This window comes from Ooceraea biroi, chromosome 7 (genome assembly GCF_003672135.1).
Source record: "Ooceraea biroi isolate clonal line C1 chromosome 7, Obir_v5.4, whole genome shotgun sequence".
Taxonomy (NCBI): Eukaryota; Metazoa; Arthropoda; class Insecta; order Hymenoptera; family Formicidae; genus Ooceraea; species Ooceraea biroi.
This window is the reverse complement of record NC_039512.1, coordinates 4122587-4149982: the sequence shown is the minus strand read 5'-3', so window position 1 is coordinate 4149982 and position 27396 is coordinate 4122587. Positions and strand designations below refer to the sequence as shown.

Below are 27396 nucleotides of genomic sequence, written 5' to 3'. Positions count from 1 at the left end.
GTTCTTAATTTTTAAAAGAATATTTGCATCTACATATTGAATCTCAGGCGGAATTATTTCACGCCAGATTCTCTTGCACAAAAACTGTTTTTCAATAATTGCAAGAAACTTTCTCAAATGACTTCGTGAAGATGTGATCATTCAAGTCACCTGCCACTTTGCTTAGCGAACAAGTGGCGTCATTGAAAAGCAGCAAAGCAATTTGTTTGAAAACACTCATCATGTATTATGTAATCATTCTTGTAATAAACGATGATCCAACTGCAAATAAGATAATGATAAAATAGTTGCCATATACTTATTCGATTTACAAAGGCAACTAAACACATTGAGGTAATTTATAATGACAACAATTATAATAAATAATCTAATCAATTAAATAATATACGTATGATAAAAACCAAGTGCATGAACCAACATTTTTCTGTGATCCAAACAAGTAAAACTACGTATAATTTGACAGATGTGTCATTTTCATCTTGTATATTTAAAGTATGCGAAAAATATAAATCAATTATAACTATAATAAAAAATGATCTACATAATATAATTCATAGTAATAATGACAAATGTTCTTTACAATAGGGAAAATATAGCGATTTTCAATAATAAAATTTTTGACATGATTTTTAAAGCACACGTTGATGTAAGCGTAACAGTGTATAGTATACAAGCAAAACTCACGCTCTTTAACTTTTTGTCAATATATCAATCCAGGCAAATTATTCTGTTTCTTATTATGCTTCTATTATTGAACAAAAATATGTAATAATATGACGATCAAGATTGTTCTACCTTATTTCTACCTTTAGATTAAATAAACCTTATGTTCATCCAAATTAGCGTACATGCAAGTTTCATTGTCATAGAATATGAATAAAGTGTGAGTCTTGCTTCTATATATTCTAGATATACGTGGAAAAGTCGAAATGCGAGCCATGCGCGGCTGTTCGTGCGTGATTGAAGTTATAGTTCTGACATACCACCAATTGTTCCGAAGCATTGTTTCGCAGTCTCTTGCGTAATGCGAATGAAAGGACTTTCCGCTGGCAGTTTGGTGCGAACGGTGCGAAGAGAATCTCGCGTGTGTATAACAGGAACGTGGCATAGCGACGCGCGTCGAATGCCGAATGATGGAGGCCACGGCGGTCGCATTTTTTTTGTTTTCTTTTTTTCATGCGACGACGACCGCATAAAGAGAGAGAAACGCAGGAAAAGAGAAAATTCTCACACACGCCACATCGACCGTTATCCAATCGTCAGGAATCCTAAGCGATCCGGCTACTACATCATCGCTTCATCATTCATCAATTAAAAATTAAAATAATGTATTATCGATCTGTATGTACAATGCGTATTAATGATAATACGTTGATAACGTAATAAATAAGCTCAAAATAAGAAAGTTAAATCTACACTCACTTTGTGTGTACTCGCCTCACTCGCATTTAACACCTAGCTTCGATTGAACGTACTCTCGTATTAACTGTTGTTTAACCGTTAATTAATTACAATCTTGTCATTATGCTCCTAAAAGTGTCGAGCAGGCCAATATTCTAATATACAATTGTTCGCGTCATCGAGGACGATACTCGAAAAGGTTTCTGCGTAGACAAAATATACTGACTTGCAGCATACAGCATCGCTCGCATGCGATCGCCGTGCAACTATGTCGAATTCTTCTTCAGACGCGGTAAGAGGAACGAATTACCGATAACAATCGTCTGACCGCATGATTCTATATATATATGTGCATATACATATACTTTTCTCTCTTTCTCTCTCTCTCCCACTCTCTCTTTTCTCTGCATTTATTTTACATTCTTCTCATTTTCGTAAAACAGTCTACCCTGCCTTCTTCTTCAAAAAATAGATATGTCTGATGTATATTCGACAAAACTCAAAAACATAGCAAGCACAGTAAAATGGTCTTTACAGTTTGAATCCTTTTCCATATGGTCTTAAAGAAATCTAACTACTTTCCCTGCTACATTCCTAACTAGCTATAGAGAAGAGATATAGAGAAAAAAAAGAAGAAAAAAGATAAGCTGTATGTTTAAATTACTGATGCAATGCTGTTAAAGTAATAAATTCTTTGTAGGTATGTAGGATATCCAGTAAATTGCGAAACAGTCAATAAGGAAATAAAATTTCTCGTGTTTTCGACAGGAAATGCGAGACACTTCGGTGTTTGCGACAAGAATTTCCTTGATTGGTTTTTAAGAAAAGATGAAGGAGAGAAGAGCACGTTCTTTTTGATTAAAGATTTAATTAAAATTCGAATAAAAGTTGTAGATAACATGCGCAATATGAAATTTTTAGGAAATCATTACGAGCTATTGTTTTAAAAATAAATGACATTTTAAAAAGATTTTGTTTTATTTGTCTTAAGGATGCAAAGAATTAATATAAAATCTGAGTTTTCGTTGCAATTAATCATTACGAGAATAGCAAAAGATCTGAGAAAAATCGAAAGATTCGTTATATACGTAGAAAAACCGTTATAACAATCTCTCATAAAAAAAGAATTGTTTTGAGACATTATTATTAGCAATAGACGAAAACAGTAATTTTATATTTACTACTGATTTTCTTACGAGAAATTGTCCTCTTATCCACTGTATCACGTTTTACTGAATCTTGTGTATCTATGCACTGAGAATCCGTATCTCATGTATAATTATTACGTAATTAATGATAAAATAACGATTCCCGTCCACATTATTTTAGGCACTTTCCGTGGAAAAACAGCATTGTTCAACGCGTGTTTATCGTTATGCGTTTTATGAAGCTTTGGTTGTTAATATATGTATAATATCGTTAGAATCGAAGTGTCTCAATTTACTCAAATTATTCTACTAGCCTATCTACAGGTTTTGTGATCACGATTGATGCAACAAATATACATATGTATAAGTCGCTATAGTCTGTCTCGTCTTAATCGTATCATAACATCAATATGTGTATGTGTATTCTTGAGCGTTCAGGCTCGGTAAGTGCATATCGCGATGCGCTCACGTAAGGCAAAAATTGCTCTCCAAGTATCAATCACTTTGCTTTGGCGGCAATTTCGAGATTTAATCGATACCGACGCAGCCTGAAGAGGCGTGCCTTGCAATCAATTCTTTTTCACTCTTGCCGCGACGTTTCCCTATTCGGAAAACGAAAAACAAGAAAAATATCGAGATTTTTTGTATGCATCTACTTACATCTCCCTTTCTCATTTATCGGCAGGTCGCGTGACGGTCTGTGGTATTACCGTCAACGATTTCGGGATTTTCGGCAGAATCGAAATTGGATTGCTCGTCGACAACGACGGTTTGGTAGTCACCTGGATCGACTTTGGCAGGTTGAGGTTGTGTATGAGATTTTGGCTATTCTCGTTCGCGGTCGTTGCGGAGCGCGACATGTCGCAGATCAGCGGCTCAAAGTCGCCGCGGCTTTGACGGTTCAGCATCTCCTGCTGCATTCGCAAGTGCCTCTGAAACTGCTGGCTGTGGCCGGGGGCTACTTGTTGCGCTTTCTGGTACTGCGACCTGTAGCTGCTATTGGGCGGCGATCTCGAACCCGCTGATCCGTTGCTCGTGCCAGGGGCCGACTGTCTGTCGTTGGGTTTCTGTCGTTTGAGCGCCTGCATTCGCTTCAAGTCCGGCTCGCTCAATTGAAACACCTTGTTACTGCCGTAGGAGGAGGGCAGACTCTGCCGTTTAACGCCGCTGCCACCGCCGTTCGTTGTGGCAGTAGCGGCACTTCCAGTGCCAGTGCTGCTTAACGACAGGTTCAATCGTTGCAAATTGGGCGGCGGTTTCTTGATGATGGACACCCCCGAGTTGAGCTTGAGCATCCGCGGTGAATTCACCTTCGTCGAGTGCGCCGCCGATGTTGCGCCGCCGCCACTCGTTGACAATCTGGACATTGAACTCGTGCTAGGCACAGACAGTCTGTCTTTTTCCAACATGTAGCCGCCGCTTAAACGCCTTGGATTATACTCAGCCGCGATCGGCTCCATTATCGGTTCATCCATCTTCTCCGGACCCTCATACGATATCAGTCTGTTCTGCACCGACGTGGAGTAGTTGATTGCGTTTCGCGAGGCGTTCGGCGCCAGTATCAGATCGCCGGCTCTGTAGTACTTCTCCAGAAGGATCAAGTGCCGCAAGAAAGAGCTCTGATTGCCGTACGGTCGCTGTAACTGCTGCCAGAGCAGCTTGGTCTCGCGATCGTACTGGATCATCGTCGCGCACTTCTCCCACCCTTGCGGCGTGACCTCGCGCACGTTCTGAAACTCGATGTTGACGTGAAGATTCATCTCCTCCTCGCCCGGGAAAAGCGTGCGTACGCTTATGGAGGGATTCGCGCCGAGTCTCTGCACCACGGGTGTTATATCGTTGTTGTTGTTGTTGCTGTTACTATTATTACTGCTGTTGTTACTGAGCCTCGGTCTCTTCGGCAATCGCGTCAGCGTCACCTCGTTATCCATCGCGAGGATCTCGACCATCTCGCTCGTTGTCGCACCGTCACAAAGGGAAGACGACAGTGGTGAGCTCGTGCTCGTATACGTGTGCATGTCGAGTATCTTACGTTTCTTCAGGTTCTCCACGGCACTTTCGATACCACTTAGGTACTCCGCGCCACCGTTCTCATCGCCGCTGGCGTTGCTTCCCTTTGCCATGCGACCCTCGTTGCCTACCTCGGAAGAGCTACATCCCGCCACGGCCTCGTTCTTATTCGGCTCCGGCGTAGACTTCTCGGATGTGCCACTTGTGCGATCCGGCGATTTAGAGCTCCCGCTCTTGGACTGTTGCACATTCTTCGTGCCTTTTTTGTTTTTCTTGTCCTTCGGCTGATTTGATGCCTGTTGCGCCGAATCGTCATCTTCATCGTCGACAACCTCGACACCGAGATAATGAAGGACCCTGCGTACCAGAAAGCATTATTCGTCAGTTTCTTCTTCTTCTGTTTTGACGAAGTCTTTAGATTTCAACTTCGATTCGAGACAGGCGTACAGCCCGTCCGCATACTCACCGTCTTCGATAACTTTTACTAAAAGTTCTGCGATCCGTGTTCATGTTCTCGATGTCTTTGTACTTCAGATGCAACTGAGTGAAGTATCGGCACAGCTTGCACACAAACGTGCCAGCCGCTAGCAAAACGGGGATTCCTTGTTGGCCAAGCAGTTGATTTAGCTCGTCAATTTCCACGCTAGGTAACTGATGAGTGTTGTTTCGTGCGAGACGACGCTTGCACAGTGCACACATCAAAAAGCGCCCGATCTTTTCGTAATGACTGACGCAGAATGACATCGCGGTGTGCTGACTCGACTCCCAATCTATGTCGACCTGTAATAATATTTCTCATGTGCAACCGTACGTCATTCATCTTTGGTTATACAAATAAGTAGTATATGTACAGTGGACTCTCGTGGTCCCTTCCACGGATTCGTAGTGGAAAAATCGTGACAGTGCTTATACAACGCGTTACATATAATCATAACGAAACACATATAATCTTTTATATGCAACCAAACATAAGAAATTTGTGTGTGTGTGTGTGATATAAAAATTAAAATTTATGAATATTTCCACACATATACATAATATATATTATGTGTAATCTATGCAGTTCGGAACTGTTACAGGAGAGTTACACGAGTAACGCGTGTTACACGAGAGTTCACTGTCTACATAATTACTCGAGTTGCGAATATTAACCTGATTTTGAAGGGCGGCTTTTATCTTAAGTAACCAACGTCGCTTGACATGGTGGCGCGCGGGATCTCGGCATTCGCGAGCTGAGCATTTTGATATCATCAACTGTCTGTGCTGTTTCTGCGGCTTCTGCTGCATATTTGCTGGACTAGTATTCGCCTGAGGAAGAGAGTAAATTCATGGAGGTTGTCAGTAACGTAGGTATGTCTGATTATTAAGTCTAATAATTAAAGAGTTTAATAATTAATAATTAAGAAGAAAAATAATTCGCAATTCATATGCTGCACATAATAATAATTGTTATCTTATTACGGATGTCAACGAACCTTCCTATCAACATGACGGTAGCACGCGTCGCACAGACACGAATCTTTCGTAAGGTGCCTCTCGATGTTTAAGATTTTTTTACGTCTTTCGTCAGATTTTATTTGTGCCAAGTGCATCGGCGTGTCCAAGGAACCAAATTTACCGAAACAATAGCAACATACGTCGGCGCATACACGCCCAGGATGTATGGAAAAGGACGACGATTTCTCTGGAATGACAAGCGACTGACGATCCTTAGGCGTAGTTTCCTCGTTATCGTCATCTGTGATGATAAAATTAAACACGTCTCATCGAATGTTACCGTCTCGGTATATAAATTTCTTTTCCAATTTAGACAATATACAAACATGAATACAGAGCATTAGTGAGAACGTGAAAGTCTTAGCATCTCTTGGTGTGAAAAGCAACAGCGTAAACAAAATAGCATGCATTGTTATAAGAATATTAAGCTCGGTGTAAATGTATAATTTTTGGAACTAGTGGTCTGTAAAACAAAGCGTTGCACAATATTCCATATCAGACTGTAGAACCAAGCGAAACATAATCGGCTTTTAGTCAAAATGCAGGATCTTTTTAAGCTAGTTTTCTAGACGGGATTTTGTACCTCATATATGTCGGGGATTTCCTAGTGGACATTGTATTTTTTTAATCGCATTAAAGCATATGACTAGTAGGTTTAAAAATGCTAGGAGAAACGAAAATAAATAAAGCGTTAACGCAACTGTCAAATTAATATCAATTATGCTTTAAAATATCTGAAATGGAAACGTGAACAACCCTCTCCACATTGCACTAGTCTCAATATAATTATCCGTGTAAATAGAAATTTGAAAAATGCGAGATTTTTGGAAAAGGCGGTGGAGGAAAAGTAAGTAAGATTATCAATTTAGTTATTCCCGCAACCAGGATTACCGCAAGAGTGTCTGTGGTTAGTAGTGAACTTTCGGTTCGCACCAGAGCTGCTATCTCCCAAACCACTGGTTCCAAACTGAAAAAAAAGAAACGAAACATAATTGGTAACAGAATATCGTAAGATTACTAAAACAAAAATATGAACATGTAAACTACGCATACTATCCTTATTGCAACGCTTGCTTTTTATGCACGCGACATTAAAATGGAAGTGTCTAAATTCAGTGGCCGCGCATTATAAAGTGCATTCACACATATGTGAGAATCAAGAGCAAATCTCTAAAAAATGACTAGTAGTTTGCATACTAAAAAATCATTTGTCACACTTGATTGATAAATATCGTAATTTTAACCAAAGTAAAGAAAAATATTGTAAAAAAAAGAGGTAATTTGGAAAGTACAAAGAGCTCGTACTAGTAAGCGAATTAATTAAAAAAAAATTATCGAAAGGCAATTTGAATCCTTACCTCCTTTTGAATGGTGTAGAATTCGGGTGAATCACCCTCTCCGTCTCCGCGGCCCTGCTGTTTGAGAACCATTTTCAAAGGAGATCGCGAGCCTCTCTTGTCCTTGTCCTTCTCCTTTTGTGTTACTCTGATGATCGTCTTCAACGTACCCGTGGACAACTGTTCTCTCTTACTTTTCTGTTGATTTTGGAGTCTCTTTGCAGCTTCCTCCAAGGACTCTAATCCCAGCATTCGCAAGATCGATTCCTTTCTTTCTTTATCTTCCGGCGTTTCTAGGATTTTCGGTGTACCACTGTTGGATGATTCGCTGGACGTAGATGCTTCGTCGGAATCTTTTTGCTCCGGTGACTTAAGAGTCTTACAATCGTTCCTCAGAATGTCTATATTGTCAGCTGTCTGCTTCGACACATGATTCTCGGACAGATTACGCGAGAGTCGTTCCTCGCTCTTGCTGGTCGTACTGATTGTTATATCGTTTTCTGATTTGCTTCGTAAATTAGGACTCTTCTCCATTTTGTTCAATCCACTTTCTCCGCTTTCCTCGAAGAACCCGCGGAAGCTGTCGGTACGTTCGGTGCCACTGCCACCGTACTTGTTCAGGAACGATCTGTTATTCTCATTAATCTTAGCGACCTCGTTGTCTAGCAAGGTCTCCTCTTTGTTCTGCTGATCGGATTTTCGCAAGTCTCGTTTGACGCGCTTGGCCTTTGAGGCATTGGATATGGAGGATTCCTCTTTGCGTTTTTTTGTGTCTCTGGTACGACGGGTTCGAGCTTGCGGTTCGAGATCGTTGGTATCCAAGTCGTGACTGTTCTGCGAGTCGCCTGTATCTTCCACTTTCTGGGAATTTTCAGAGCCGTCCACTGACGAGCTCTGTGTCTCGTTGGCATCATTCTGTGGGGTAGAATTCAGTGTCTTTTGAACGCCAGTTTCCTCCGTCTTGACTTTTACACCGTCAGTATGTTCTCGGCCACGAGAAGCAACCTGTTTGCTCTCAATTCTCTTCTGCTTATCACGTGTTCGTAACACTCTCCTGTTTTCCTCGTTAACAGATTTCTGCTCGCCTTTGTCATCCGATTTATTGCTTTGATCCGTCGTCAGAGCGGTTTCGTTATCTTCGGATTTTTGATCCGAAGCATTTTCGTCGGAGTCGGGCATATCATTGGATTTGCTTAATTCTTTGCTAACTTGATCGAGTTCTTCGGCTTTGTCGGTCCATCGATCGGAAGTGCACGCGGGCACAGGCACAGAATTTACAGAGCTACATTCACTACTTGAATCACAGTTTGCGGTGGTTGATAAGTGATTATTGTTATTGTTAGTTTTAAGATGCTTTGTGCTTTGTGTTACTTTACAAGAGGTATCATCCTCCTGTAACGTTTCAGTTGCATCGGCTTTCTCGTCTGTATGGCTTTTACTTGGCATTTCATTCGTATCACTGGCTGTAGACTCTAAGGACGTGGAGTTGTCATCGCAACAAGCAGATGCTTGTTCACTTGTATTTTGAATTTCCTGCTGCTTCTCCAACATGTTTGCGTCAGAAATCTCTTCTGTAGCATCCTGCGATGATCTAATAGATTGATCGCCTGCTACAAGTCGTTCTACATCACGAGATATGCTTTCCAATGTTTCTGACTCCTCCGAAATGTACGAAACATTCTGAGAACATTCAGTTTCGCAATTCTGTGATTCTTCCGTTTGCATATGCTCCTCCGCAAGTTTCTCTTCTGCCTCCTCGGAAGACGCCGATGCAAGTATTGATGAAACTGTAGCGTTATCGTCTGAAAGCTGGCGAGATGTTACGTCTTCTGAAACTATTTCTTCACTTGTAGCATTATCTGCCAGGTTATCTTCTACATTATCCGATTTTGAGACTACTTTACTTGGCAATTTATTCGATTTTTTCGCTTCGGGATTACTGCCGACGCTATCCGAATTTTTATCATTAATTCTCGAGGACTTTCTCGTAGTAGCGACTTTTTTAGTATTCTCGTCCAAACTCTTCGAGTCGTTATCGCTGATATTAACTGGAGTGTCACTGGCTGTACTACGATTAACGTTTTCCACTTCTGGCCCATCTGCATTGTTACAAGATGCATCATTATTATTATTAGCTATATTACATGTAGATTCACAAGTATTATGTACATCATTAATTCTGTCACTATTAGAAGCTTTGTCCTCTTGAATGTTCTGTGAATGTGTCTCTGCTTCCCCAATATCAAACATGACTAGTTTCTCTTCAATCTCTTTGGCAGTATCAGCCACTTTTGGTACTGAATTCTCTGAATTCTCCGAAGTAATCTCGTTTTTCGTAACAAGAGATCTGTTCTCATCGGCATTCTCCTCTAATCCCATCTTTTGGGATTCTGTACTAAGCGGCGCAACGATTTCTTCGATCTTGGGAACATCGAAGTTCTTACTCAATCCAATCCCCGTCTCAGGACTGAAGATCTTGCTCTCGATGGATTTTGCAATATTCAATTTGATGTTTTCGATCATTTGATCTATTTGCAATGAATTACCATCCGATTTATCCGTATTATAAATGGAATTCGCAGTTTTCTTCATATTTTCTATGTTTAAACTACTCCTACGACCTTTAGATTTATCCGCATACTTGACTAAAATACTTTCTTTTCTCGCTTGATCTACGTTATAAAGTTTCTTCGATTCTTCCTGTGTGTCCGCACACTTGGATGTTATCCGTGTATCTTCCGTTTTACCGTCATCGTCCTTCGCTGCCTCGCTCTCCGTAGTTTTAGCTTTAGTCTTAGAACGCAGTGTCGGTCCTGTTTCACTCGTTCGGTCCACGCGATCGCTGTTGTTATTATTTTCCACTTCCAATCCAGTCTCAGCATCGTCATTAAAATTCTTGGACGCTTCATCCTTCGCCAAACAAATCTCATCTTTATTTGTTGCTACAATAGTTTGAGATTCATTACAATTGGAATCCGAATAGTCCATGTTGACATCTGAGATATGTTCTATCAAATTATCTGAGATAACAGTCCCATCTGAATTCAATCTATGCCTCTTCTTGGGATCATTATCCGTGGAATTTCCAGAATCAGATAATTGGCGTTGCTTGCCATTTCGCAAGCTCCTTTGCGACGTTTGATCAGTGTACCCAGCTTTCGATCTTTTCCTCAACTGAATCGCATTCTGGAATCCTTGGTCTGCCTCCGTACATTCTCCGTCTGACGCAACTTTCGTGTCATCGGTGTCGGGCTCTTTCTTTATTTCCACGTCACAAGCAATATTTTCGTCTACCAACATTTTCTTGCTTCTCGTTATTTTTCCCTCGATTTTCTCCGCAACACTTTGGTTTTCCTCAGAGTCACTCAACATTGAAGCAATAACTTCGTCTATAGTAAGGTCAATAGAACTCTTGTTGTCCAAAGCTGCTTTTGCAAATCTCTCAATGCTAGAATTGCCCTTTGTACTACCACTACAGTCCAATTCCTTGCCAGTGTTTTTTCGACCTTTTGTACCCTTGCTATCACTTTCTGTAACTTTTATGAAATTATCCTTGGTACTATTTTTCTTCAAGTTTGTTAATCTTGCTGCTTTGGCACTCTTGGATAAAGAGTCGGAACTTTCTGTCGTTCTTCCCTTTCTACCAAATTTAGGACTGCTTTTAGAGCTACTTGTAGCACCAGCCTCTTCCTTATTCTGAATGCCCTCGCTCCCCACTTCTATGCTCCTTGAAGATGCAGATTTGGTTTTCTTGGTCCTGAGATTGTTCTTGGCACTTTTGCTTGGTGTTTCAGTTCCTTTGCCTTCGTTGTCTCCGTTGTTCGCTTGATTTTCCGAAAATCTCAGAGCAATGTCGGCTTTAAGGGTTGATTCCTCCGATTGCTTGATTCTCTTCGTTTTCACACCCCTCTTAATATCAGGAGCTATCCTGCGTATACCCTTATTTGTCACTTTCCTGCCGACCTTGGATTTAATAAGATTTGCCTTGGCTGCTCTTAGATTCTGTCTGCGTTTCAGAGTTTTCAGGGCATTCCTGCGTGGCAAGCTTGCCTCTAATTTAACAGGAAGTTGACTACCTGTTACTACTGTATCAAAAATTTCTTGTGCAAATTGCTGCTGCTTTATATTTGGCAATGACTTGCCTTTTTTATTCTTGACCTCATTGGATGACAAGCTAGAGTCACTACTCGCCCTCTGTTTGGATTTGGAAGGCGCTAAGGGTTTCTTTTCCCTGGATGCCATCTCACTTCCACCCACATTGGGCTCCTGTAACGTATTATTTATCTTCTAAAAAAACCTTTTTTCAATTAAAATTTACAACATAACGCACATATATAATCCAAATATTTTAACATACAATATTACAATCACATATATTATAATACTAACAACTAATTTTCAATATCCAAATGTTTTCATCAGACTGGATATTCAAAATTTTGTATCAGACAATTTATTTTGACGCTATGAAAAAAAAAACAATCTTCTCATACGCATGCACACATAAAAATTTATAAAACTTGAAAATGAATGTCGTATAATTAAACATGTTAAAACTCCGGAAAGTAGTGACATGTCGAGACGAAACGTGCGATTCGCAACGAGAGCCGTAGTACGCACGCGGGCTTGCGTTTCACAGAATGAAAACGCGTGACTTGGCGAGTCGCAATCAAAAGGCAAACATCTCTCGTCCGCGGAAGGGAGATAGAGGGCGAGAAATTACACGCGCGTCGTCCAAGTTCGAGAAAATAGCATCGCTTTCATCGTCCGGTGGCTGGCACGCGAAAAGAGCAGGACAACGGGGTTGATAGATGCGGCCCTGGCGGCCAGAAAAATTACGTGACAAACTTTGCGTTAAACACACGGATGCACGGAGCGCCTCGCTCGCTGCGCTCGACTCTCCGGAGAACTCGCGGCTGAAATATTTCGCGCGATATCTCGACCGGCGGCGGGCCGATCACGGCAATTCTATGCTCGCGAGAGAGCGCGTACCACACGCTAACTGCCCGGTCGAAAAATCGGGCCGGGACTGCGTCCGAATACCGTAAAATCGGCCCGACAAATCGTCGCGAAAAAATCGTCACGAATAAACAAAAGGTCGGTGCTCGGCTCGGGTTTTCGTGGCTCGAGCGCAACGCTACGGGCACTCGGCGGCGGCCGATCGAGCGCTCCCCGATTACCTCGGCGACAGTACTCACCTCGTGGACCGAAAATCCTGCCGTAGGTCCGTGATGATCGCGAGAAAACGTGGACAACAATTGCCGTGAAAAAGACGGTCCCGTTGCAGGGTGTCTCTTATACGCCGTCCCACTGTTTTCAGGCTAGCGCCACCTGACGGTCGTGGCGCGCAACGTCTCCCAGGCACATAATCCGTTCGCGCTAACGTCACGCCAAGGTGCGTTGCTTCGTCGAACTGCACCCCCTCGTGGTCCACTGACCGGCCGAAATAACAAGCGGTCGCGCCGCGCTGGCTCCCGGATCGACTCGCGTCCGCTCGGCCGAGTCGAAAAAACCGCGCGCACCGCTGGCAAGCGTCGCGACGCCAGGGTTCCGGGAGAACAGCGGCGGCGGCGGGTACAGGCTATGTTCACCTCACCTCACTTCACCTCCACCTCGCCTCGCGTCGCCGCACCTCACCTCACCTTCGTCGCGTCTCGTCTCGTTTCGTTCGCTCGCGCTTCTCGGCCGAACGCTACGGTGCGTGCGCGCTAACTGGCCTCGCGTTACACCGCGATTTTAGCCTCGGAGCGAGCGCGCGGCCGCGTTCACCTACCTACCGGAATCGCCTCGTTGTCGTTGACGGCAGTGGCCGCGGGCCTGCCACCCGGGCGAGGAAAAACGAACGTCGCGGCGACGGCGCGAGTAGGTAACGCGGTGGCCCGCGATATGCGAAGACTTCGCGGTCGGTCGGCCGCGACGGCGAGAGAGCACGAGAGGGAAGACGCGCCCGTCGGACGGTGCGCATCAATGGCGGCCGCCGACCCTTATTTACCCAAGTTCCCAAAATGGCCGCCCTTCGGGTTCACGCACGCGGCAGCTTCGCGCTGTTCCTCAATTCTGCTCGGTCGTTCGATCACGTTGCGACGTCGCGCGTTGCGCCCGTTGTAAATCAGGTACGCGAGGAATTCCTCCGCATCAATTTCTACCGTGGTTTTACGTGGTTTCTCTACTTTTCGTGCGTGTCGTAATTACCGTCGAAGGGCCGCTCGTGTGGTCATGATTGTACTTGTACATTGCTCACTGTTCGTTTGCGATTCTATGAAAATATAGGATATCTGTCAATTGCACTTATGTCTCAACAAATCTGTGACGAAACGTCGCGATACGATAATTGCCAATGAGAAATGCAGGAGGGTTAGATGATAAAAGGTCGATTAGGTTGTCTAGCTTTTCTGACTCGTCCTTTAATGCGACTTGTTAAATTGACTTGCAGCTAATTTAATTAATAATGAAGAACATGTATTGAATTCTATTACTTTTTGGAAAAAAGTAATTCTGATCTACGGCAGAACTTTTAACCTATAAATATTGTCTGTGAATCTGTTTTTGGACTTGTACAATGGGGAGATTTATCATGTACAAAAATTATAACAAATAATCACAAAGATTTTAAGGATCTTAATCGCTGTCTGATGTTATTTGCCTCTCTTATATATTTTTACAAGTATTATAGAAAGCGTTTTCACATCATTGTAAGATACAGTTGAAATACGTATTCTTATATTAATGTGCAAGAAAGAGTTGATGTGTGAAACCTATGATATATAGCTGACTACAAAATTACTTTGGTCTTTTAGATTCAACAAAGATGGAGCAGTTACAAATCATCTTCCAAATACAAATCACCTGGACATTATACGGATTACGAAATAACGAGCGACCCAAATGAGTGGAAATATGTCGAACGTACGCTTAGATATCAAATTATACCTAAACCACCCACGGGAGATGTCGAACTTTCATCTGGCTATAAACCAGCATGTGGTAAGTGATAATCATTGTCAGAGATATATCTTACACATTTTATATATAAGTCTAAATATTTTTGTCACGTAATTAAAAATATTTCCATACATCTGTTTAAGAAATATATTTCCTTCCTTTAATTTGACAGCTTCGCCTAAGGATCGTCCTTACTTCATAGAACGTACCAAGAATTACATGCAACCTGTGTATTTAGTTATATCACACAGAGGGACGAGAAGGATCACGCGGATTAAAAACATTCAGGGGGACATATGGAAGCTGGAACGTGAGCTTATAGAATATTTGGAGAAACGCACGGGGCAAAGGTTCGCTACTCAGATACACGAGTTTGCTGGTGTACTTAGAATTAGAGGAGACTATGTTAATCGTGTTAAAGGGTGGATGGACACAAAAGGCTTGTAAGAAACACCACGAACATTTTGATAATAGATTGTATGTGACTATGAATGTTTATGCACTGTAAATATACAATAAACAACGTATCCTTGTTACAACATGTTACCGTAATTTAATGATCCATAACCGTAATATTAATAGTCTATAACTGAAAATTATTTAATATCATGTTTCGATATATCTCGTGAAATAATTCTTTCCTTCTGAATCTATTCTATCAACACACATGAACATTTTCTTATCTGTCAAGAGGATTACGAGTTACTATTTTAATACTTCCTTAACAGTATGGTATTTATTTCTGTAAAAATATACGTTCGTATTTCAGTATCGAGGAAAGTAACCACGCACACCTCTGTAAAACGTTAAACCATGTAGTACATATACATCGCGCATGTAAAATATTTTTAATTAATAAAAAACAAAACTTGGAAAAATCGAAAATACAACAGTACAATATGCGAATATCAAATTAAATAATCATTGCAACAGATACACGTGTAATATTCCCATAAGATTATTACATTTTTCGTAAACTTAACACATATGCCTTCGAAAACACATTCCATTTCACGCAATTTGTTTCCTTTGTCTACTTATATCTGTGGTATGTGTATACATGTATTATGTACATTTTTATATGGTACATCTTTCCTATTAGACATTCGATGGTTATTTTACATGTCTAATGAAATACTTGTAACAACAATTCATAAATTGAGTAACCAGAGACGCGAATGGTTTAAATAGAATGAAATTAAAATAAATAATGAATAATGCTTGAAAAATAAAATCATGGCGAATAATGCGTGTACTTCTAATCTTTCTAATCAACTCCTATTTGTTTTCGAAATATTTTAAAATCCTAGGGAAGTAGAAACATGTTAAAGTAACACAAACTGTTCACGTTTAGATTCCATATTACACGACATTGAAATCGAGAGGAAGAAACATATTTAAGAGAGAAAGAGAGATCTGAAATGCTGGCTTATCTTAATAAATACAGGGTTTTTGAAGGGCGTATGCAAACGTTTGTTCTGATATTTTGTCATTTCTTTAGGTTTATTTTATGCGAATAGAATTTTCTGTTTATTTGATGCATGTGGCAAGGTGTTTACTTGAAGACTTTCCCCTGATTGAACTTCCGTCCCTCCTTGTCCGTGCCAGTCCAGCTGAGATATTGCTCGACCAGTTTTTTCGTTTCTTCCTTAGATGGGTCTAGTTTCGTCCAGTTGTAAGATTCGTAATCCACCTGCCAGTCTGGACTCAACTGAAATACAAAGAAGCAAGAGAAACTTCGTAGCCACGAAATATTTTACGTATTCATTTAAGCTGTGCAGCGTTCATTGAAAACGTACTGTAAAAACAAGATCCTGTCCGCGCCAGATCCAAATGCCGCTGATGGTATTGTTATTATCCTCCCCGAATATACAGGCACTGGCAAATGCACCTTTCCTCAACGAATCTAACCGTTGGTACATACCACTAATTAAATTACAAGACATGAAAACCTACGTGAACAAAAAAATATATATACATAAATATACATCGATAGAGAGATCGAATATTAATTCTCGAGGGAGTATATATGCATACTTTTGTTAATTCATTGTTGTATTTATATTCGCTAAGCCAGACGCTATAATTTTCTGGATCGAACTTTTGCCAGAAGTAGGGAATAGATTTACTTTCGTCTTCGTTGGAATAATAACGTTTAAAATCATCGAGGTCAAAATGGCTTTTAGGCATTGAAGCGAAGGGATTCTTTTTCTTCGGCTCAGAAGCTAAAGCCTCTTCTGTTGCATCAGTTTCCTCCTCTGCTTCTGGTGCTGACGCCTTTTCCGCAGCCTTGGGAGGCTCTTTTTTTGATTCCTTGACTTCCTTCTTCTTATCTTTCTTGGCCCCCTGTATAACGTAAAAACAATTCGAACATTGATAAAATCTTTCTCATTTTCAGTGATATATATGAATAAATTGTAATTTATTAAAAATTAAAATTGCTAACCTTGGCAACATTGTCTGACGTCTTTTTAGGTTGATATTCAATAATCTTATCTGCCAGTTTGAAGTCACCAATTACAGCAATGGATTGAGGTTGGCAAATGATGGTTTGGAACCATCGATTTACATTCTGGTAAGATTTTCGTTGCTCTGGGTCAAGAACATACTGATACAAATGTAACAGCGTCATAGCTACGCAAATATCTGCCAAAGTCAGTCGCTCTCCCACTAAGTAAGTTCGCGTAAGCAAATGTGAGTTCAAAGTGGTAAGTGCTTTATATACATCCTCCTTAGCATGCTCAATTGTCTAAACAAAATCAAAAACAGTCATATAAATCCATCTCAACAAATTATATAGTTTAGATATTTTTCTTTTCATATCATTATTTAATTTATAATTATACAAATGTAAATTTGATTACTATGTATGCAGTATTGGAAAGGCATACGCAGTGCGTACGCACATAGATACAATACGTCAATACGTTGATTTACCTCCCTGAGTTACAAAGAATGGTCTTGGTTTTACCAATTTTGTCTTTGAAAAGGAGGGTAACGTAACGCACACGTAACTGAATAACGTAAACAGAATTTGTCACATATATGCTTGTTGTACCTGCTTGTTGTACGACATTATCCCAAGTAGGGGGAACACCCAAGCGCAACTGGCAGGAAGAATCTCAGAGTCGGCGAAACCGAGCCATTGGAGGATCAATGCACGTTCAACGTCGGACTTTCCTCTTAGCTGCTCATTAGCGACTATAAGTACGGTACGTGCATTTACATAAAGAGAGATTATATAAAATTAAAATGAAAAACTTTTTAAAAGAAGAACTCTTACCGTAATAAGCGATCGCATTGCTTTCTGTAATGTATTTTCCATCGTCCGTTTCAAATGCTGGTACCTTAAAAATGTTTAACACATTAAAGTACATCCAGTTGTCGCAATGGAATATAAATTCATATATAAATTGTGAAAGATATTCAAATTAAAGAACATTCCATCAAATGAACCAAAGTCAATCTTATGTAATTTATTCAAATCCAGCTAATGTCGGAAATTATTCACAAGATTACGTGTTTACAAACTAATATCATGCATATATTCAATTCTATCATATATTTCGATAAAAAAATAAGATAATTAGTAATAATATAACAGGAATTAGCATGAATCCATCATGCCATATGAGTCACATATTTTTGCACGCACATGTACATTTCACAGATAAAAATCATAATAGAAGCATAAGCTTGAGGCATAAGAAAGGCTCAACATATTGTTCAAATAGTATTTCACAATAGCGCGTAAACCAGAAATGACAGCGATTCATATCACGGCCCTTATTGTGTCACAAAAGGAAAAGCGTGTTAAATGCGTCGCCACAAAAGGCAGCGAAAAAATAAAGGTCACGGGAAATGCAAGTGGCGACGGGTTTCCGAGCTTACCTTTCCCAACGGGAACTTTTTAAGGAAAGCTTCGGTCTTGTTGGTCTGACCGAAGACGAAATCTTCGGCGATTTTGATCTGGACGCCGGAAAACTGGGCTGCTATCAGAGCCTTGTAGGCTCGGAAATTTTCCGGGTATGTATAAAGGGTCTGAAAAAAATTTACAACGTGACGGATGATACATCATGCAAGCTTGATTTTCTAACGATTCGATGCCGATATCGACGTGCCAGAACGCCGATGCCGAACGGTGAAAAACCGCGTGAAAGCCACTTACTCCTGACGCCATTGTATCCAGTGTACGGGAAGAGGAAGTGGAACTAGTGGAAGGCCGGTAAAGATCGCCCTCCTTCGACAAACGTGTGCCACGAAGTATGCTGTGAGAGATATAACACTCGATCGTCTCGATCCTCCCTATGCCTTTCGTCTGAAGTGAGGCGCGTTTTTCAGCCGTGTGAAAAAGGAGTTTTTTTTCGATTAAAATATAAAATTTAACTTCTTCTATAATTTAAGTTGATTTAACATTATGTAGTTTATTATTTAACCTTCTTTTTAACTTTCATTGTGATCGAAAAGTTATAAACGATGAAAAGAAATTATAAAGATAAAAATTATAGAGATTAAGATAAATCTAATATTATAAAAATACAACAAATATAGAAAGATGAAATAAATATTACAAAGTGAACGAGTATGAATCAGTAATGTACGTACAAATGACGCTGTGCGAGATACTGTTCTCTTTCGCTCTATCTTATAGCAAATGTTGTAGAATAGAACGAGACAGATGAGTATCTTCTCACTCTGCCTCCGTCATTTTTGAGAGGTGTCAACCCGTGAAATGCTTGGTTCATATACGCATATGCATCGTTGATAGGAATTATTCAAATCTTTTTTTCAGTCAAAAGATCGCAAAGCTGAATGTTGTATCGCATCTCGTGTGCAACTATTCTACGACGCGATTAAAAATGGCAGCCCTCAAGGATGTCGTTTCGTTGTATCAAAATTTAAAACGTGAATGGACAAAAACTCCGTGCGTGAATTTGAAGAAATGCGGCGAATTACTGAATCAATTGAAGGTAATTTACATATTTTATTTATTAATCGTGCTGAACGAGGCGGTTATTGATGAAACTGTCCTATCATAACCTCATCGCGTTTCCGTAGACTGTCAAAATGAATTGTCATCATTTCCCATGTAGCTTTAGTTTATTTTTAAATGATTATATCCGCTTTAGATATATGTATATAATTTTGAAAATTATAGCATTACTATCGTTAATAAATAAATCATTTTTCAGATCGGCCTCACCCATCTAATGTTTCTTCCAACGTCAAACAGTACGGCAACTCAGAATGAATTGCTAATTGCCAGTGCGTATCACTCATTTTAAATTTTCAACTATACTAATAACATGCCAAGAGTATCGTAGATGTACTTTTGACTTCATTTTGTGCACTTGAATTACAGGAGACATATTGGAAATCGGAGCACAATGGAGCATTGCCAGTGAAGATATCCCTTCCTTCGAGCGGTACATGGCGCAACTTAAATGCTACTATTTCGATTACAAGTCCGGCTTGATGGAGTCAGCCTACAAGTATCAGCTCCTTGGTCTGAATCTTCTGTTCCTGCTGTCGCAGAATCGAGTCGCCGAATTTCACACAGAGCTCGAGCTCCTGCCGTCCGATCAGATACAATCGAACGTTTACATAAGGCATCCGCTGAGTCTGGAGCAGTATTTAATGGAGGGCTCATACAACAAGATTTTCCTGGCGAAGGGAAATGTGCCCGCCGCCTCCTACACCTTCTTCATAGATATTTTATTGAATACAGTGCGCGATGAGATCGGCGCGTGCATGGAAAGCGCATACGACAAGATTTCCATTCAGGACGCCGCGAGGATGCTCAATTTAAACACGGAGAAAGACATGAAGGCGTTTGCGACTAAGAAGAATTGGAATCTCTCGAACGACGGCTACTTTTACTTCTCCACGACCAGCGAGAAGAAATCCGAGGAGCCTATCCCGAGCTCCGAATTGGCAGCGCTCGCGATAGACTATGCCCGAGAACTCGAGATGATTGTGTAACACCTATGCCTCTCCCTCTTTGTGTATTTTACATTTAAATAAATATGCTTTATCGTTCTTGTAATAATGAATGTTACAGCCCTTTTTCTTTGTGATATATGATATTTAAAAAATATATATATATATATATATATATGTATTTAAATTTAAATTCTTTTCCCCGTCAGATCAACATTTTTATAAGTATATATTAAATTATGTACGTAGAATAGCGCTTCATTTGCAATAATAATTATATTTGATATCAGTATGTCGTATTATTGTTATGTATCAGAGAGAAGCCTGAGAGCGGTCACGCTCGCGTTTTAACTGTAACGCCTCAAACGTGGACATTGAAGTGATTGAAGTGATTCTGTCTTTATTGCTCACTGAATATTGAATAAAGATAGAATGACGCCGCGAGCGTTGGGAGCGTCAAGTGGAACGCATATGTCCACGTTTGAGGCGTTACAGTTAAAACGCGAGCGTGACCGCTCTCAGGCTTCTCTCTGTACGTATTTATTCAAACTGTTAAGGGGATGCTGGAGTTGCTAGTGAACTATTTTTTCACTATAGCGATGGTAATTGCAGTTTCGAAAATTCTCTTTATTGCTTGTGCAGAATAAAAAATCCTTTTCCACAAATGAAGTATAGATAGAAAGAAAGTCCGCTCTACAGGACTTTATATTCAAAATGGAAAAAAGTTAGAAAAGACAAATGCAAGTTTCTAACTTTGTTCCATTTTGAATATAAAGTCCTGTAGAGCGGACTTTCTTTCTATCTATACTTCATTTGTGGAAAAGGATTTTTTATTCTGCACAAGCAATAAAGAGAATTTTCGAAACCGCAATTACCATCGCTATAGTGAAAAAATAGTTCACTAGCAACTCCAGCTTCCCCTTAAGACGTCTTTAAGATGTCATTTCGACATGCGTGTTATCTGGGTAATGTCTAATCATAGACAACGGTGGTAATTACTTAGTTGACAATTTATTCAACTGAATGTGCAATAAAGTCATTTTTGACGCAAAAATCGAAGCAAACTTTTTGACTGATCCAATATACAGGGTTTTTCAAAATTTGTGCCGCGAAATTGCATTCTGCATCATGACTTGTGATAAACCCAAAGTTATAATAATATTCACGTAAAAGAGAAACGTGAAACGCTTTGGTCTTTTTCCACTTAACTTTTCCACTTTAGCGTTTGATAACATGACATACGAGGTCATTATCGTTAAAGTGGTGATGACAGTGGTACGTTTCGTGCGAGTGGTAGTATGGCGTACAGTGACATTGTCAGCGATTGTTAGAAGTTTATTTGGCCGCAACGGTGACTTGTGAGGTAAAAGAAGTGTCGCGTGAAAGAAATGTGATGGATCTTAAAATTGTCACAATAAACATTCATCCACGTTAGTGCAACTTTGCCTTTTGGGGAGAGCTGTTGCTACCATAACCACGAATATTCATAAACACGTAAGGCGATTGTATCTATTAAGCGCAAATTACATACGTGGCAATAGTTATCGCTAAGAGATACCGATTTGTTTTCTGTTGTTAACAAAGCAGCACGTAAGTAACGTCGCGTAATATTCGATTAATGTATAATAGAATGTATAATAGAGTAATAAACGATAACGTAAGATTATTATAAGCGATAATGAATATGAATATCACTATATAATGAATAAAATAAAATAAGCAAGTTAAAGATAACTTTGTATCTTTTTTCTAAATTAGTGAGACTATTAAATTTTAATTGATAATAAGAAGTGATGCGATTAAAAACAATTAGTGCCAAGATTGTGAATTAATTACAAGGCTTTTATTCAAGATTAGGAGTAAATTTGTCAGGAGAATGAAAAGAAATATCTTTTGTGGTATAACTGTTGCAGCATTTGCAGGGATGCATGAAAAGAGAAAAAAATTACAAACCATGCGTGCTTTAATACTTGTGGGTGGTTATGGAACTAGACTGCGACCGCTGACTTTAAGTCGACCTAAGCCACTCGTTGAATTTGCAAATAAACCAATGCTTCTGCACCAGATTGAAGCACTGGTATATTTAAATATTTATAACATTGATGCTCTAAACCTTGTCGACGTATCTTACTAATGATTTTTCCCATGCTTTTAGGTGCAGACGAATGTAACGGAGGTGATATTAGCGGTTTCCTATCGAGCGCAGCAAATGGAGGAAGAATTGGTTCACGAGGCGAAGAAATTGGGAGTGCGGCTTATATTCTCTCACGAACCGGAGCCATTGGGTACCGCTGGACCGCTTGCGCTTGCACGCGAATATTTATGTGCCAGTGACGATCCGTTCTTCGTTCTGAACTCTGACATTATCTGCGACTTTCCTTTCAAACAGCTCCTCGAGTTCCATGAGAATCATGGCAAAGAGGGTACTATAGTTGTTACTAAAGTGGAGGAGCCATCAAAGTACGGCGTAGTTGTATACAGAGAGGATGGGAAAATAGAAAGTTTCGTCGAGAAGCCGCAGGAATTTATATCTAACAAAATCAATGCAGGTAACGATAATGGAAATAAATGAGACTCCTGTCTCGAATAAGCTGCATGAACGATTTGCATGTCTATACTCAAAAACCAAAGTTTATGGTGGTGATGACACAGGTATGTACATTCTCAATCCGAGCGTACTGAACAGAATAGAACTGAGACCTACGAGCATCGAGAAAGAAGTTTTTCCAAATATGGCTCAGGACGGAGAATTGTACGCAATGGAATTGCCAGGCTTCTGGATGGATGTGGGACAACCCAAAGACTTTCTCACAGGCAGGTGTCGAAATACAACAAGGTTTCGCAAATCAACATTACAGTATGCAATCGTACATTTATATTTGATATTCATAATTTTATGTAGGAATGTCAATGTACCTTGCTTCATTGAGGCAAAAGCATCCTGAGCAGCTTCATTCTGGATCTGGTATAGTGGGCAATGTCTTGATAGACCCAACGGCCACGATCGGCAAGGACTGTAGAATCGGACCGAACGTCACGGTTGGCCCAGGTGTTACCTTAGCCGACGGATGCTGTATCAAACGAAGCACTATTCTCAAAGCGGCTGTGATAAAAGAGCATGCGTGGCTCGATGGGCAAGTATTAATCGTGTTACATGTTCGTAAAATATGTACGATCCACGACGTCGCAATAATTACAAATATTCTGTTGAACAGATGTATCGTTGGTTGGAGAAGCGTTGTAGGTCGATGGGTGCGAATGGAGGGTACAACGGTGTTGGGAGAAGACGTGATCGTGAAAGACGAGTTATATATTAACGGCGGACAGGTCTTGCCGCACAAGAGCATTTCTAGTTCCGTGCCGGAGCCGCAAATCATTATGTGACCAAAAATCGCAATCTGTGCAATAATCGACCAAAAGATGAAAGATGGCTCGAAAAAATTTTTCCAAATTTTTACAAAACTGCATAATACACAATTTCCTCTGTATCCGTTTTTATTATTTTTATATACGCGTCGTTGGGACGTTAAGATATCTTCATATTAAAATAGTACAAAATACAGATTTTACTCTACAAGTGATCACTGCAGTCTTGTGTTATTTTTTAGAACAATTGCTTCAATGATTTTTCATGTATATAACTGTTTAAAACAATTGTTTCAATGATTTCATACGTAATTTTTTAGAACAATTGCTTCAATGATTTCATGTATAACTTAGAAGTGTAAATTACCGGTATCGCGCAAGCGAGAACTTCGCGAGAAGGTTTTAAACTATTTTTATTGGTAAACCTCGCACTACTATCGCGGCTGCTGTCATATATTGCGAGCAACTCCTTTTGGCGTTCGCTACTGCTCTCAACATTTCTGATTCCATTTCCATTTTATCGTTCACTCGATTCTTCGTGAATTCTGTAGAGATTCAATTAGAAATCGTTATCGAGCGTAATCAAGGAGGCGGACGCGCGATTTCCATTTTCCACGTATAGTACTTACTCAGAGTACCGGAACTCCAACTAGCTATGTCTACTTCAGTCCATGACCTCTCGGCCGTCGAGGGAATCCAATTACTCATGAAGTTTGCCGTCATTGTGTCGATATCAGCATCTGTTACTTCCCACAGCATACCAAGAAGACAAGGACTGTTAACATGCGTACATCAATTTACTTTTTGCTGAATGAAGAAGGAATATTTATACATAACACGGGAGTAAACATGTTCTCTTTACCTGCATGCTATCAAATACTGATTCGAAACGCCATGAGGAGGGTACCTTCCGCCTATTAGAAGTAATTTCACGCTGCTACACCCAAATAATAAAACGGTAGATTTCACCCTCATTTTTTCGATATCTTCTCCGGATAAGTATTGTATACCACTACCGTGACCATTGTACCTACGAGGCAAGAGGATAATCAGAAGTAACGATTACTCGATGGAGTTGATAAAAAAAAAGTACAATTTTTGTACATTAAAATGTCGTGATTAACAAGCGCATCTTCAAACAGTTTTTCGTCAGGCTTGGTATTGTAACAACTCTTCCATTGCGGTAGCCAGAAATTCATGAAGAGCTTCAGGCGTCTCTCCATCTTCTCTAAATCGCCCGAAGGATTAATTACAGAAATTCCCAAGTCTTCTTTGGCCTTGATTATCCTGCAACCTTCCACCATGATATCCTCGTGTTCTTTGAACAACGCGTATGCTATATGCAGAGACGGGAAACGAGTGACAGGATGGTACTTAATAATTTCCATAGCTTCAAATGCTATGTAATCCATATGCTTGGGACAAAATAAACAGAATTGTTACACAAAACACGAGTTTCGCATGAAGCAGATTATATCAACAGATGTATTAATTTTGATGTGTCGTGTGCCCACCTCGTCAATTATTAAGACCAGTGTCTTTCGTTTGGCATTTTTCAATTCATTTATGCACGGTAACATTCCATAAACAGATAAAATTATGTTCTTTGCCAGTTTTTCATGTTTGGGAAGTAGAAATTTGACTGCGCGTGCTATTTCTTCGCGCGTCAGGAAACAGGCGCCCACGGACACCTTTTTCAAGAGCCACCTACATCGTTCGGTTATTTTGATGCTGAAAACGGCGTGATAATAAAATTCCACAGACTTAAATAATAACACACTGAACTCCAAAGTCTATCAGCCATTACTTACGGAGACTTAAATCCGTTATTAATTTATCAACCATTTCATGAACCTCATTTACTATATTTAAGTTTTCAATGGCATCCGCCATAAAAAGTACCCTCCATTCCCTCAACCACATGTTCTCCAATCCATCTATACCTATCTGCAATTAATTAAACGTTTTTTGTAATTACATATTAAGATATGCTTAATTTAATTTCAAGTTGTACCTTCATTTTGCTATTTTGATTCGTGCGCATCGCCCAATATTGTTCACGATTCACATAAGTGGCTTTCAGTTGAAACTTATTGTTATCTAATAATTTCAGAATTTCTTCACAGACGTCATAGGAAACTTGCGTTTCAGGTTTCGGTAACGTTATGCACAAAGGTTCTACATCAGACAGTCCCGTTGGAAGTATTGTAATATGTACAGCATGCATGACACTTGACATACGCTTTTCATGCCTTAAAACGCTCGGAGATTCGTATAAGGCAGTGACTTGAATTATGTACCACTCTGTGAATAGAAAAGTATAGTAGATTATTCATATAGGAGTATATTGTGAAGAAGGGAAGGTGTATATACCTTTTGGTAACTCTACGAGTTTTGATTTCAACAATTTGCCGCTATTCGCAAGATCAGTCTCAAATTTCACATGCGTCGGTTTTAATCCGTACGTTTGAGGTTCAGTGCATAGCGTTTCACGCAGTTGAGTGTTTTGGTACCTATGTAAAATGTGTTGACGAAGTATCACCGCATGAGATTCGGTCAAGTGATGAATAGCTCTGAGCTCGTCTCCCATCTGTAAGGAAAAATTATATTTGGCATTATATTATTAATATCATCTGAAGATACATATTTTTATGTGTTATCGAAACAAATCATACATATTTTATATTGTTTATGGAGCTAAGTATTTTACAACTTTGGTTTCTTGAAATTGAATCAAAGAGTCATACCTCAAAATTACAGATAGCTAGCATTTTATTCAAACTAGCATATTCAACACTCCCTGTATAATTGTACGGCGTATCTGTAAGTAATTTCTCTGCTTTATTCTTGATTTCCTGCAACTTATCTTTCTTCACGTTTCTTCTCGATTTTCTCGTGATTTTCAAGCGTTTGAAATTGTCTACGAGATCATTATTTTCGGGGTGACATTCGTGCAGGATTTGCATAATTTGACCGACAGCATGGGCCATAATTAAGTTTACTCCGTAACTCCGATATGCTTTGTCAAAAGAGTAACAGTACGTCCATCACTGTCTTTCGAATGTCTAAAAATAACACAGCGCACAGCAAAGTAGAATTTGTATTCTAGATGTTTGCCTATTGTTTTTTTCTCTATTATTGAATTTACGTGAAACAATATACAATCATAACAATCTTTTTTTCCCGTTCTCCCCGAGCACTTTAACACTGAATCAAAATCTATAGCGCACGCGGTCGCAATTATTATCAATAAAATGTTATGTCAGTGACAAAACATGGACAGCTTTAGTCATGTTCGTGGTGTATATTTTCTACAACTTCGCGGACTTCAACGTTTCCGATTTCAAGTTAAATCAACAGTTACGTCAGGAACACATGCGCATGAAGGTTACTTCACCAGTGACATCTTCGCGAGAAATATTCTACTACGAGTCCACTCGTTTGAAAAGCGCGCTACATTTAAAACGGATCTCATTTCATTTTTGCAGACGAGCTTTACAGTTGTGAGATAAAATCATTTTTGCGAAACTTAGACCGGCTTATAACGAGAGAAGTCCGTAATCTCAACGTTCGTACAAGATCCGCTATTAATCGAAAGCTAAAAATCGAAAGCGTAGTAACGTAGTTATAACTTTTATTCAACATATGTACAATATAACAATGTATAAAAAACGAGAGTGATGTGCAATATTTGCATATATATATATATATATATATATTACGGTTAAATTATGCTCGAATTGTATCTCGATTTA

The 27396-nt window shown here is 39.8% G+C and overlaps 6 protein-coding genes across 11 annotated transcripts; 3 read left to right on the top strand and 3 right to left on the bottom strand.

Moving 5' to 3' along the window:
• Nucleotides 1-470: 470 nt before the first annotated feature.
• Nucleotides 471-12728, bottom strand: LOC105277559 (extracellular matrix-binding protein EbhA). 2 transcript variants are annotated; one of them, XM_011335990.3, is made up of 7 exons: nucleotides 12592-12728; nucleotides 7415-11659; nucleotides 6948-7023; nucleotides 6035-6297; nucleotides 5712-5867; nucleotides 5026-5339; nucleotides 471-4916 (listed from the first exon to the last, which is right to left on the bottom strand). In XM_011335990.3, exons 2-7 carry the CDS (start codon nucleotides 11633-11635, stop codon nucleotides 3221-3223), a joined length of 6726 nt encoding a protein of 2241 aa, XP_011334292.2. In that variant the 5' UTR covers nucleotides 11636-11659; nucleotides 12592-12728; the 3' UTR covers nucleotides 471-3220. The 2 variants fall into 2 exon arrangements, with proteins under 2 accessions (XP_011334292.2, XP_011334293.2); XM_011335991.3 differs by having other exon boundaries at nucleotides 6990-7023.
• Nucleotides 12729-13373: 645 nt separating this feature from the next.
• Nucleotides 13374-14869, top strand: LOC105277558 (probable 39S ribosomal protein L49, mitochondrial). 2 transcript variants are annotated; one of them, XM_011335988.3, is made up of 3 exons: nucleotides 13374-13506; nucleotides 14191-14377; nucleotides 14508-14869. In XM_011335988.3, exons 1-3 carry the CDS (start codon nucleotides 13399-13401, stop codon nucleotides 14780-14782), a joined length of 570 nt encoding a protein of 189 aa, XP_011334290.2. In that variant the 5' UTR covers nucleotides 13374-13398; the 3' UTR covers nucleotides 14783-14869. The 2 variants fall into 2 exon arrangements, with proteins under 2 accessions (XP_011334290.2, XP_011334291.2); XM_011335989.3 differs by lacking the exon at nucleotides 13374-13506 and adding an exon at nucleotides 13534-14085.
• A 191-nt stretch (nucleotides 14870-15060) lies between these two features.
• LOC105277560 (elongation factor 1-gamma) lies at nucleotides 15061-18621 on the bottom strand. The gene is made up of 8 exons (XM_011335992.3): nucleotides 18504-18621; nucleotides 18227-18376; nucleotides 17619-17682; nucleotides 17394-17536; nucleotides 16782-17084; nucleotides 16373-16681; nucleotides 16135-16287; nucleotides 15061-16046 (listed from the first exon to the last, which is right to left on the bottom strand). The coding sequence occupies exons 1-8, from the start codon at nucleotides 18513-18515 to the stop codon at nucleotides 15891-15893; spliced, it is 1290 nt and encodes a 429-aa protein (XP_011334294.2). The 5' UTR covers nucleotides 18516-18621; the 3' UTR covers nucleotides 15061-15890.
• Nucleotides 18622-19153: 532 nt separating this feature from the next.
• On the top strand, nucleotides 19154-20449 carry LOC105277563 (26S proteasome non-ATPase regulatory subunit 8). The gene is made up of 3 exons (XM_020031136.2): nucleotides 19154-19305; nucleotides 19528-19600; nucleotides 19698-20449. The coding sequence occupies exons 1-3, from the start codon at nucleotides 19195-19197 to the stop codon at nucleotides 20315-20317; spliced, it is 804 nt and encodes a 267-aa protein (XP_019886695.1). The 5' UTR covers nucleotides 19154-19194; the 3' UTR covers nucleotides 20318-20449.
• Nucleotides 20450-21273: 824 nt separating this feature from the next.
• LOC105277562 (mannose-1-phosphate guanyltransferase beta) lies at nucleotides 21274-23853 on the top strand. Of its 4 annotated transcripts, none has more exons than XM_011335997.3 (6): nucleotides 21274-21769; nucleotides 22189-22352; nucleotides 22431-22824; nucleotides 22907-23089; nucleotides 23178-23409; nucleotides 23491-23853. In XM_011335997.3, the coding sequence occupies exons 2-6, from the start codon at nucleotides 22200-22202 to the stop codon at nucleotides 23657-23659; spliced, it is 1131 nt and encodes a 376-aa protein (XP_011334299.1). In that variant the 5' UTR covers nucleotides 21274-21769; nucleotides 22189-22199; the 3' UTR covers nucleotides 23660-23853. The 4 variants fall into 4 exon arrangements, with proteins under 4 accessions (XP_011334299.1, XP_019886694.1, XP_011334297.1 ...); XM_020031135.2 differs by having other exon boundaries at nucleotides 21274-21865; XM_011335995.3 differs by having other exon boundaries at nucleotides 21274-22352.
• On the bottom strand, nucleotides 23753-27289 carry LOC105277561 (separin). The gene is made up of 9 exons (XM_026971146.1): nucleotides 26389-27289; nucleotides 26015-26231; nucleotides 25656-25945; nucleotides 25449-25588; nucleotides 25156-25372; nucleotides 24746-25056; nucleotides 24504-24671; nucleotides 24271-24416; nucleotides 23753-24186 (listed from the first exon to the last, which is right to left on the bottom strand). Exons 1-9 carry the CDS (start codon nucleotides 26629-26631, stop codon nucleotides 24044-24046), a joined length of 1875 nt encoding a protein of 624 aa, XP_026826947.1. The 5' UTR covers nucleotides 26632-27289; the 3' UTR covers nucleotides 23753-24043.
• Between the last annotated feature and the right edge of the window lie 107 nt (nucleotides 27290-27396).

Bases quoted from the DNA above. Each gene is read 5' to 3' on its own strand.
- LOC105277560 (XM_011335992.3), bottom strand. The intron at 16,288-16,372 runs GTATGCATATAT...TTGTTCACGTAG, and splicing joins ACAACAATGAATTAACAAAA to GTTTTCATGTCTTGTAATTT. The intron at 16,047-16,134 runs GTACGTTTTCAA...TTTGTATTTCAG, and splicing joins GACAGGATCTTGTTTTTACA to TTGAGTCCAGACTGGCAGGT.
- LOC105277561 (XM_026971146.1), bottom strand. From the start codon at position 26,631: ATGGCCCATGCTGTCGGTCAAATTATGCAAATCCTGCACGAATGTCAC. The intron at 25,057-25,155 runs GTGGGCACACGA...TTTTGTCCCAAG, and splicing joins TGGTCTTAATAATTGACGAG to CATATGGATTACATAGCATT. The intron at 24,187-24,270 runs GTAAGTACTATA...GAATCTCTACAG, and splicing joins TTGGAGTTCCGGTACTCTGA to AATTCACGAAGAATCGAGTG.
- LOC105277559 (XM_011335990.3), bottom strand. From the start codon at position 11,635: ATGGCATCCAGGGAAAAGAAACCCTTAGCGCCTTCCAAATCCAAACAG. The intron at 6,298-6,947 runs GTAATCCTGGTT...TTATCATCACAG, and splicing joins TAACCACAGACACTCTTGCG to ATGACGATAACGAGGAAACT. The intron at 4,917-5,025 runs GTGAGTATGCGG...TCTGGTACGCAG, and splicing joins AGTAAAAGTTATCGAAGACG to GGTCCTTCATTATCTCGGTG.
- LOC105277558 (XM_011335988.3), top strand. From the start codon at position 13,399: ATGGCCGCCCTTCGGGTTCACGCACGCGGCAGCTTCGCGCTGTTCCTC. The intron at 13,507-14,190 runs GTACGCGAGGAA...TTGGTCTTTTAG, and splicing joins TTGCGCCCGTTGTAAATCAG to ATTCAACAAAGATGGAGCAG. The intron at 14,378-14,507 runs GTAAGTGATAAT...TTAATTTGACAG, and splicing joins TGGCTATAAACCAGCATGTG to CTTCGCCTAAGGATCGTCCT.
- LOC105277562 (XM_011335995.3), top strand. From the start codon at position 22,152: ATGAAAAGAAATATCTTTTGTGGTATAACTGTTGCAGCATTTGCAGGG. The intron at 22,825-22,906 runs GTAACGATAATG...CAAAAACCAAAG, and splicing joins ATCTAACAAAATCAATGCAG to TTTATGGTGGTGATGACACA. The intron at 23,410-23,490 runs GCAAGTATTAAT...TCTGTTGAACAG, and splicing joins GAGCATGCGTGGCTCGATGG to ATGTATCGTTGGTTGGAGAA.
- LOC105277563 (XM_020031136.2), top strand. From the start codon at position 19,195: ATGGCAGCCCTCAAGGATGTCGTTTCGTTGTATCAAAATTTAAAACGT. The intron at 19,306-19,527 runs GTAATTTACATA...ATCATTTTTCAG, and splicing joins AATTACTGAATCAATTGAAG to ATCGGCCTCACCCATCTAAT. The intron at 19,601-19,697 runs GTGCGTATCACT...CTTGAATTACAG, and splicing joins GAATGAATTGCTAATTGCCA to GAGACATATTGGAAATCGGA.